The sequence below is a fragment of the Staurois parvus genome, unplaced genomic scaffold (genome assembly GCF_062004578.1).
Source record: "Staurois parvus isolate SC_StPar_1 unplaced genomic scaffold, SC_StPar_1.0 ptg000255l, whole genome shotgun sequence".
NCBI lineage: Eukaryota > Metazoa > Chordata > Amphibia > Anura > Ranidae > Staurois > Staurois parvus.
The window spans coordinates 1,608,059-1,619,643 of NW_028318051.1; the positions used below are offsets into that span (position 1 = coordinate 1,608,059).

Sequence of the window (11,585 nt, forward strand, 5' to 3'; positions counted from 1 at the left end):
TAAGTGTAGTATTAGAGCCAAGACACTTTAATGGTACTAATCATATAAACATAGCCACTCACATATGTCCATACTCTTCCTTGGCCAGTATGCGGGTGTGCTGCATGTAATCAGAAGGACTTCCTGGGTATACCAAGATGGCGGCTGGCACCGGAAGTGCGTCACAGCGTACCGGAAGTTTACGTGCTAACGTGCCAAAATATATATGTATGTCATCTGTGGGTGTCAACTTAACTTAATTTTTTCATAGGTGGCCAGGAAACTTGCAATGATCTATAATTTATATATGTAAATAATGTTATTTTGTCATGTTTTAAGTTTTTAAAACTCCACACTGTTCAGAAAGACGGCTTTATCATAAAAATGCCTAAAATACAGAAATCAAATTAAAGTTAATTGATGCTGTGTGTTATTTGTCAAACTGATAACTACTCTACCCATGATGTAATTCGTGTAATTTTCAGCAGCTTTGAATTTCTCTGTGGATTAATTATATGAATGTGCAATAAGAGAAATAAACATGGGATTTCTTTTTTTTTTGCTATTATTATTCATTTCCTTGATGAATTCCACTCTGCCGCAGAAAATAATCAATTTATTTTGAATTACAGTAACTCTAAATTAACTGCTTCCCTATAGCAGATATACGTGATTGTGCATTTCCGGGGGGGCGCAGCCTACCTGCACCACCATTCTCGGCCACAGCTGTAAATCACCAGATCCCAGCCGGTGATTACTCGCTGGCACCCGATGATTCCAAGCATCTCCGACGGGGAGGAGAACTGTATCTAACAATACAGTTCTCCTCCCTGTCAGCTTGTGCACACTACTTTGGATGGCTGTGCACAGCAGTGTGATTTCAGTGAAGCACAAGGACACAGCCCACAGTAAAACAGCACACAGTTAACCCTTTGATCACCCAGATGTTAACCCTTTCTTGCCCAGTGCCATTAGTACAGTGTCAGCGCTTTTTTTTTAGCACTAATCACTGTATTGGTGTCACTGGGGATGTCAGTGACATCAAGTCAGTTCCCCCCCAGTGTCAGAATGCCTGCCACAGTCCCGCTATAATTCGCTGATCGCCGCCATTACTAGTTGAAAAAAAAAATCCCATTATATATACGCTCTAACTTTCACGTAAACCGATTAATTTACACATATTGGGATTTTTTTTAGCAAAGACGTAGCAGAATATATTTTGCCCTAAATTTATGAAATTTTATTTTTTTAATTTTTTTTACTGGACATGTTTAATAGCAAAAAGTCAAAAATATTGTTTTTTTCTGAAAATAGCTCAAAAAATTAAAAATGCACAGGCGATCAAATATCATCAAAAGAAAGCTCAATTTGTGGGAAAAAAGGACATAAATTTAATTTGGGTGCAGTGTTTCATGACCGCGCAATTGTCAGTTAAAACAACACAGCGCCGTAACGCAAAAAATGGCCTGGTCAGGAAGGGGGGTAAATCCTCAGGCGGGCAAGTGGTTAATACACATACATCAAATGACCACAATGAGGTCCAAAAATGTTTTGTTGGCCTTCCATCCTATCTACAGATATTAGATAACAAATCCACTGAACATTTTAAAAAAAATGACCACAATGGCTGTAACCCAAATACATAAATAAATTCATAACTAATAATTACTGTTAATATTATTATTCACATATTTATAAAATTTTCAATTGAAAAAAAAAAATCACAGAGTGGTCACAGCGTACCTGTTTGTGGTTTTCATACTATCACGTTACACATGCATTGTCTGCTTACCTTTAAGGCTCTGTGCACACTAGCGTTTTTTTTTGTTTTTTAATCTCAAAAAACGCTAGGTAAAAACACTGATAATATCATTTTTTTGTACTAATTTAGAGAGTTTTGGAGCATTAGCATTTTATTGGTGTTTGTACAGTGCATGTAGAAAAAAAAATCTAGAAAAAAAGCTCTTAGGAGTGTTTTAGGAGCATTTAGCATTTTTATTCTGCTGGAAAACTCCACATAAACTGTTTTTTTTCTGCTCCTAGATGCTGAAGCTCAAAAAATGCTAATAGCCAAAAGTAGTGTGCAGGGGCGGACTGACAGCTCATGGGGCCCCCGGGCAATAGGGGATCATGGGGCCCCTATGTCCTTGCCCAAACTCAAAAAAGCCTATGAAAAAGGTACCAGGGGCATCTCATAGGGCCCCCTACTGACCCCGGGCCCTTGGGCAGTGCCCGAGTTTCCAAATGGTCAGTCCGCCCCTGGTAGTGTGCATGGACACATAGCTAATACTATTTAACTTCTAGCAGCAGAAAAAATGCTTCTAGGAGCTTTACTAAATGCCCAGTGTGCACAGAGCCTAAAAATTTTGTCCCTACTTCCCTCTGTAGCTAGAACATGATAAATATCTGTCTTGATGGTTATCTTTCAGTGCTGCCTACCTTTCTAACAGATGCTCTAAGACCATAAAAAAGAGGCAACGTATTTCCTGTTTTGTAGCGTCACTCTCTGCATTTCACGGAGAAATGTGCCTAGAATGACTCTTTAAAGCCAAGCGTTGTATAAAATGACCAAGGCAGTGGCCCCCTACCCACACACACTGCATGGCCTAAATGTTCAGTTCATCTAGACTACGGGTGTCAAACTGGCGACCCTCAAGCTGTTGCCAAACTACAAGTCCCATGTGGCATTGCAAGATTGACAGTCACAAGCATGACTCCCAAAGGCAGAGGCATGATGAGACTTGTAGTTTCACAACAGCTGGAAGGCCACCGGTTTGATACCCCTGGTCAAGAGGAATGAGCCAGCTTCATGGCGCAGCTCCCCTGCTTCCTCAGGTTTCTTCTTCATGAACTCCCCTGCGTCATGAGTAAATGCTGAGATGGCATGAAATGCATTGACGACTCCTTCAGCCCTCAGTGTCTTGCTTTTACTATTGAAGATGTTATTACAACTATAAAGCGGATGATTTCTTTCAGAGAGCAGAGGTCCAAGTCTTCTGCCTTTATCTACCTGCACAGCTCAACGATCTGGGCTAGCACCTGTTTCTAGTGACTGGTGTGGAGGATTGTTCATGGCAAGCTCCCCTTGAGTGGCGGCTTTACTATAGACTCTTACTACTGAGCTACCAGCAATTATTGTACAATATAGTATAAAGAATGCAATGGTCAGGAGTGTTTAATGTATAGAGCATAGGGGTTAGGAGAGCATAATACGTGTAGTACAGGGGTCAGAAGTGCCTAATGTACAGAGCACAGATATCAGGAGTGCGTAACACACAGAGTACAGGGGTCAGAAGTGCCTAATGTACAAAGCACAGATATCAGGAGTGCGTAACACACGTTGTACAGGGGTCAGAAGTGCCTAATGTACAAAGCACAGATATCAGGAGTGCGTAACACACGTTGTACAGGGGTCAGAAGTGCCTAATGTACAGGGCACAGATATCAGGAGTGCGTAACACACAGAGTACAAGGGTCAGAAGTGCCTAATGTACAACGCACAGATATCAGGAGTGCGTAACACGTGTAGTACAGGGGTCAGAAGTGCCTAATGTACAGCGCACAGATATCAGGAGTGCGTAACACGTGTAGTACAGGGGTCAGAAGTGCCTAATGTACAGCACACAGATATCAGGAGTGCGTAACACATGTAGTACAGGGGTCAGAAGTGCCTAATGTACAAAGCACAGATATCAGGAGTGCATAACACACGGAGTACAGGGGTCAGAAATGCCTAATGTACAGAGCACAGATATCAGGAGTGCGTAACACACGGAGTACAGGGGTCAGAAGTGCCTAATGTACAGCGCACAGATATCAGGAGAGCATAACACGTGTAGTACAGGGGTCAGAAGTGCCTAATGTACAGCACACAGATATCAGGAGTGCGTAACACGTGTAGTACAGGGGTCAGAAGTGCCTAATGTACAAAGCACAGATATCAGGAGTGTGTAACACACGGAGTACAGGGGTCAGAAGTGCCTAATGTACAGCGCACAGATATCAGGAGTGTGTAACACACGGAGTACAGGGGTCAGAAGTGCCTAATGTACAGCGCACAGATATCAGGAGAGCATAACACGTGTAGTACAGGGGTCAGAAGTGCCTAATGTACAGCGCACAGATATCAGGAGTGCGTAACACGTGTAGTACAGGGGTCAGAAGTGCCTAATGTACAGCGCACAGATATCAGGAGTGCGTAACACGTGTAGTACAGGGGTCAGAAGTGCCTAATGTACAGCACACAGATATCAGGAGTGCGTAACACGTGTAGTACAGGGGTCAGAAGTGCCTAATGTACAAAGCACAGATATCAGGAGTGCGTAACACACGGAGTACAGGGGTCAGAAGTGCCTAATGTACAAAGCACAGATATCAGGAGTGCATAATACACGGAGTACAGGGGTCAGAAGTGCCTAATGTACAAAGCACAGATATCAGGAGTGCGTAACACACGGAGTACAGGGGTCAGAAGTGCCTAATGTACAGCGCACAGATATCAGGAGTGTGTAACACACGGAGTACAGGGGTCAGAAGTGCCTAATGTACAGCGCACAGATATCAGGAGTGCGTAACACGTGTAGTACAGGGGTCAGAAGTGCCTAATGTACAAAGCACAGATATCAGGAGTGCATAACACACGGAGTACAGGGGTCAGAAGTGCCTAATGTACAGCGCACAGATATCAGGAGTGTGTAACACACGGAGTACAGGGGTCAGAAGTGCCTAATGTACAAAGCACAGATATCAGGAGTGCGTAACACACGTTGTACAGGGGTCAGAAGTGCCTAATGTACAGAGCACAGATATCAGGAGTGTGTAACACGTGTAATACAGGGGTCAGAAGTGCCTAATGTACAGCGCACAGATATCAGGAGTGCGTAACACATGTTGTACAGGGGTCAGAAGTGCCTAATGTACAAAGCACAGATATCAGGAGTGTGTAACACACGGAGTACAGGGGTCAGAAGTGCCTAATGTACAGCGCACAGATATCAGGAGAGCATAACACGTGTAGTACAGGGGTCAGAAGTGCCTAATGTACAAAGCACAGATATCAGGAGTGCGTAACACACGTTGTACAGGGGTCAGAAGTGCCTAATGTACAGAGCACAGATATCAGGAGTGCGTAACACACAGAGTACAGGGGTCAGAAGTGCCTAATGTACAAAGCACAGATATCAGGAGTGCTTAACACATGTTGTACAGGGGTCAGAAGTGCCTAATGTACAAAGCACAGATATCAGGAGTGTGTAACACACGGAGTACAGGGGTCAGAAGTGCCTAATGTACAGCGCACAGATATCAGGAGAGCATAACACGTGTAGTACAGGGGTCAGAAGTGCCTAATGTACAGCGCACAGGTATCAGGAGTTCGTAACACGTGTAGTACAGGGGTCAGAAGTGCCTAATGTACAGCGCACAGATATCAGGAGTTCGTAACACATGTAGTACAGGGGTCAGAAGTGCCTAATGTACAGCGCACAGATATCAGGAGTGCGTAACACACAGAGTACAGGGGTCAGAAGTGCCTAATGTACAGAGCACAGATATCAGGAGTTCGTAACACGTGTAGTACAGGGGTCAGAAGTGCCTAATGTACAGCGCACAGATATCAGGAGTGCGTAACACACGGAGTACAGGGGTCAGAAGTGCCTAATGTACAGCGCACAGATATCAGGAGTGTGTAACACACGGAGTACAGGGGTCAGAAGTGCCTAATGTACAGCGCACAGATATCAGGAGTGCGTAACACGTGTAGTACAGGGGTCAGAAGTGCCTAATGTACAAAGCACAGATATCAGGAGTGCATAACACACGGAGTACAGGGGTCAGAAGTGCCTAATGTACAGCGCACAGATATCAGGAGTGTGTAACACACGGAGTACAGGGGTCAGAAGTGCCTAATGTACAAAGCACAGATATCAGGAGTGCGTAACACACGTTGTACAGGGGTCAGAAGTGCCTAATGTACAGAGCACAGATATCAGGAGTGTGTAACACGTGTAATACAGGGGTCAGAAGTGCCTAATGTACAGCGCACAGATATCAGGAGTGCGTAACACATGTTGTACAGGGGTCAGAAGTGCCTAATGTACAAAGCACAGATATCAGGAGTGTGTAACACACGGAGTACAGGGGTCAGAAGTGCCTAATGTACAGCGCACAGATATCAGGAGAGCATAACACGTGTAGTACAGGGGTCAGAAGTGCCTAATGTACAAAGCACAGATATCAGGAGTGCGTAACACACGTTGTACAGGGGTCAGAAGTGCCTAATGTACAGAGCACAGATATCAGGAGTGCGTAACACACAGAGTACAGGGGTCAGAAGTGCCTAATGTACAAAGCACAGATATCAGGAGTGCGTAACACATGTTGTACAGGGGTCAGAAGTGCCTAATGTACAAAGCACAGATATCAGGAGTGTGTAACACACGGAGTACAGGGGTCAGAAGTGCCTAATGTACAGCGCACAGATATCAGGAGAGCATAACACGTGTAGTACAGGGGTCAGAAGTGCCTAATGTACAGCGCACAGGTATCAGGAGTTCGTAACACGTGTAGTACAGGGGTCAGAAGTGCCTAATGTACAGCGCACAGATATCAGGAGTTCGTAACACATGTAGTACAGGGGTCAGAAGTGCCTAATGTACAGCGCACAGATATCAGGAGTGCGTAACACACAGAGTACAGGGGTCAGAAGTGCCTAATGTACAGAGCACAGATATCAGGAGTTCGTAACACGTGTAGTACAGGGGTCAGAAGTGCCTAATGTACAGCGCACAGATATCAGGAGTGCGTAACACACGGAGTACAGGGGTCAGAAGTGCCTAATGTACAGCGCACAGATATCAGGAGTGCGTAACACACGGAGTACAGGGGACAGAAGTGCCGAATGTACAGAGCACAGATATCAGGAGTGCGTAACACACAGATTACAGGCGACAGAAGTGCCTAATGTACAGAGCACAGATATCAGGAGTGCGTAATACATGGAGTACAGGGGTCAGAAGTGCCTAATGTACAGAGCACAGATATCAGGAGTGCGTAACACACAGAGCACAGAGGTTAGGGATCGCATAACACACTTGGCATAGGAGTCAGGAGTGCCTAATGCACAAAGAGTAAAGGACAGGAGTGCCTGGGACAGGAGTGCAAAACCAGGATAGATCACCCTCCCAGTACAGATCTTCTGCCAGTACAGTTCTCCTCACTACAGATCTTTCCCCCCAGTATGCATTTTTCTTCTGTACACCCCCCCAGTACAGATTCCCCCCATTATAGCTCCCCCAGTACAGATCTTCCCCCTTTGTACATTTCTCCCCAGTACAGCTTCCCTCTCTTAGTACAGCTCCCCCAGTACAGATCTTCTCTTAGCACAGCTCACCCAGGTACAAATCTCTCTTCTTCCAGTACAGCTCTTTCAGTACAGCTCCCCTCCCCCCCCCCCTTAGTACAGCTCCTCCCCCCAGTACAGATCTCTCCCCCCTGTACAGATCCTCCCCACAGTACAGATTGTATCCACTCAGTACAGGTCCTCCCAGTGCAGATCCCGCCAGTACAAAAGCTCTTCTCAGTACGGATCTCCTCTTAGTACAGCTCCCCCTGGTACAGATCTCTGCTCCCTGTACAAATCTCCCCCACAGTACAGATTGTACTCATTCAGTACAGGTCCTCCAAGTGCAGATCCCCCAGTACAACAGCTCTCCCCTTAGTACAGCTCCCCCAGGTACAGATCTCCTTTCTTCTAGTATAGCTCCCCCCAGTACAGATCCCTTCTCCTTACTACAGCTACCCCTTCCCCAGTACAGATCTCTCTCCCATGTACAGATCTCCCCCACAGTACAGATTATACCCACTCAGTATCACCCCCTCCCTTAGTACAACTCATCCCCAGTACAAATCTCTCCCCCCAATACAGATCTTTCCCCCCTGTACAGATCTCCCCCATAGTACAGATTGTACCCACTCAGTACAGGTCCCCCACAGTGCAAATCCCCCAGTACCACAGCTCCCCCCAATACAGATTTCCCCCTTTCCCCCCAAACACAATGCCTGTAAACACCTTCAAAATTATGTCTGGGCAAATAAAAATAAAAAAATTTCCCCCCATGACGGGCCAACACCTGCAGCACTCCCCCTTCCTCTCATGAAGTTCCAGTGCATTATTCTTGTACATACTGGCAACTCTTCTTATCATTTCACACTAGAAAAAAAAAACAGAATCTCTGCAGTATTGATTGGTATACAGAGATCATGTGACCTTTGCTGCCTAGGCTGGGAACTGGGGATCAGCTCTTTGTTTTTTCTCATGGCAAGAAGGAAGAACTTTGTCCTCTCTATATAACAAAGCCATTTGGTAGTGCTAGGTTGATTGATTTAAAAAGTGAATGTTGGTAATAATTCCACTTTAAATGTAAAGAATGCAAATTGTTTAATAATAGCAAAGGACAACAAAGAATCAGATTTATTTAATAGAACAGAAATCAGAAAACAGGCTTTCATATTGAAATATTGCTTCTGCATACGGCAAACCATTTTTTCATTACAACCTGTAATTCTTTATTCCTTAAACTGTATATGATGGGATTAAAAAAGGGCGTGACAACAATATACAGCAAAGACAGGGCTTTGTTGATGCCGGTGAAATGTCCTTTGGTAGGAACCATATACACTATAATGAGAGTCCCATAATATGTACACACTACAGTCAAGTGAGAGCTGCAAGTAGAGAAGGCTTTCTGTCTGCCCGTCTTAGAGGGAATCTTCAGTATTGTCAGGAAGATATTGACGTAGGTCGTCATAATGAATAAAAAGGGAAAGAGAATGATGGGTATTGAACACACAATTATTTCTGTTTCTACAGCATAAACATCTGAACACGAAAGTTTCAGGAAAGGAGCCAGGTCACAGAAGAAATGATCAATTGTGTTGGGACCACAGTACTCTAGGGTGCTCACCAAAATTCCCGGTATTAATGTTACGCAAAAACCTAATACCCAAGACCAAGTAACCAAATGGAGACGGAGGTGGATGTCCATGATTGAAAGGTAATGTAGAGGGTAACATATGGCCAAGTATCGGTCATAAGACATCACTGTAAGTAGAAAGGATTCTGTACACGTTGAGCAACCAAAGAGGTAGAACTGGAGAAAACATTCCACTACTGGCATGGAAACCACCTCTACCAGTAAAATATGTAACATGTTTGGGATGATATTGGTAGTGCAAAATACATCACAAAGTGATAGGTGGCTCAAGAAGAAATACATAGGTGATCGGAGTTTTTTACTCAATAATACAAGCATCATGATTAGAAAATTCCCTGATAAGATAATAATGTATATTAGGAGAAAGAAGCAGAAGAGGGGATATCTAAGACTTTGGGCATGCTGAAACCCAAGAAGCTGGAAGAACAATATGGAAGATTGATTCTCTCTGCATAGCCTGGAATTGTTAAAGCAATGTTAAGCTTACATGATATGTGTTTGATATCAGATAGTCAGTAATATGGACCATACCATTTTGAACGGGCACAGAAGACTAGATTCCTTCATCAACACTAATTGGAGTTGTTACCATAATTGCCACAACAGCTGTGGCTTTTAAATCAGGTTGCCAACCCTCTTTTCGGTTTTCTACATATACCCTTGAAACAAGTAGTGGATTGGCTATTACAGTTATTTATTTTCATGAAGCCTTAACCACTTCCCGCCCGGCCCATGTACATAAAGAGCCGGAAGGGAGCACTGCAAGAGCGGGTTGCCGTTCATAAACATTTATAGCCTGTGCGCGCTCCCTGGGAGCGTGCGAACACCGATCGCTGTATGGGACCTCTGTGTGTGTGGTCCTGATCATGTGATCACTGATTCGCCAATCAGTGATTACATGAATAGTAGTAAGCAAGATGCCACTTCCTGACATCATTGCTTACTACTAGTGAAATCTGTGAATGATCACAAAGGTCACATGGTAAGTATAGACATGTTTGTTATTTTTTTCTTAACCACTTCCCATCTGGACTATGTAGATCAACGGACGGACGGGAGCGCTGCCAATGTGGGTAGGCGTTTCTAAATGTCCCCCTGCATCCATTGCCGGTGAGCACTCCCTGGGAGTTCACGGCACCATAATAGGTGCCCACTGTGTCCTCCAGACACAGCGAAACACAGATTGCTGTACTGATTGGCCAATCAGTGTTCACATGAATAGTAGTAAGCAAGATGTCACTTCTGACATCGTTGCTTACTACGTGTGAAATCTGTGAATGATCACAGAGATCACGAGGTACAAGGCTATTCACAACAGCTTTGTACCATGTGACAAGCTGTGACCAATCATAGCTCTCACAGTATGTCTCAATGGCTGCAAGAATGCAGTCAGAGAAAATGAGAAATTATTGCTTTTACAACCTTTATGGGTGTAAAAGCAATCAGTGTAAAAAAAAAAAATCTTCATCACCCCCCACAAGTAGTACCATGGTGACACTGTACTGCTAGGGTGCCACTATGTTAAAAAAAAACCCATAAATAATAATATTAAAAAATAAAATAAAAATGTTAAATATTTTTTTTTTAAAATTATAATTTTTGGTTATAAACTAATTTGGGTTATTTTTTTTTCACTAAAAAGATAACTGAATAAATTTTGGCCAAGATTTATGAAGAAAGATTATTTATTTGCTAAATTTTATAAGAAAAACACTTTTTTTCAAAATTTTTGGACATTTTCATTTATATAGCAAATAATATAAAAATCCCAGTGGTGAATAATAAAAAATGTATATGGGTACAGTGTTGCATGACCGCGCAATTGTCATTCAAAGTGTGATAGCACTGAAAGCTGAAAAATGGCCTGGACAGGAAGGGATGCCTGAGAGGCATCACCAGCAAGGCTCCCACTCTTCATCCATTACACATCTGCATCAGAGGCTGGTCATTAGCTCTGAGGAAAGGGATTCGTCCGCAAAACGCATCAGCCATTTGACCGCACTGACAGTGAGGACACCTTGCCTGCCGTTGTGGCCATCGTCATTTTTCTATGCTTTTTAGATACATGCTTCGTTTGTGAGTATGTTTTTATTATTTTTTACTCTTTACAATAAACCTTGGATAATGCACTAGGTGTGTGCGCCTTCTGTTTTCTCTTTATCTTGTTCTGCGATCCCCCGATCCTTACCTTGTCCTGCAATCCTGCAATGTCCTCCCGCTGTGTCCTCCGCCGCATCTGTGTTCCGGGTTCCGTTCCCTGTGAGCGTCGGGACGCAGGGAGGCAGAACCGGCGGGAGATTAAAAAAAGTAAAAATATGACATACACACAATACATTGTAATCTGTTAGTTGGTGCATTCCTGTATCAAACAATTTCACATACATTTTGTCCCGAGTGCTTTGTCCGGCGCCCTGCCTGCATTTTTACCGTTCTTTCTGCCTGGAAACTTGAAAACGTCCATGGCGTCCAAAAAGTGTCCCTTTAGGTCAAAGATAGTTTTAGACTGGCCAGAGAACAGCGATAGTGAATTAGAACCACTTGCAGAATTGAGTGCTAATGATTCGTCATCAGACACTGAAAACGATTCTGCGACTTTGCTCAGCGATGTGCGAA

The 11,585-nt window shown here is 43.8% G+C and overlaps 1 protein-coding gene across 1 annotated transcript; it reads right to left on the reverse strand.

Annotated features, from left to right (window-relative positions):
* Positions 1-8,412: 8,412 nt before the first annotated feature.
* Positions 8,413-9,254, reverse strand: LOC149459522 (olfactory receptor 11A1-like). Its single transcript, XM_089681014.1, has one exon. The coding sequence runs from the start codon at positions 9,252-9,254 to the stop codon at positions 8,484-8,486; it is 771 nt and encodes a 256-aa protein (XP_089537140.1). The 3' UTR covers positions 8,413-8,483.
* Positions 9,255-11,585: the final 2,331 nt, after the last annotated feature.

Excerpts from the sequence above, each read along its gene's own strand:
- LOC149459522 (XM_089681014.1), bottom strand. The coding sequence starts at position 9,254 with ATGTATTTCTTCTTGAGCCACCTATCACTTTGTGATGTATTTTGCACT.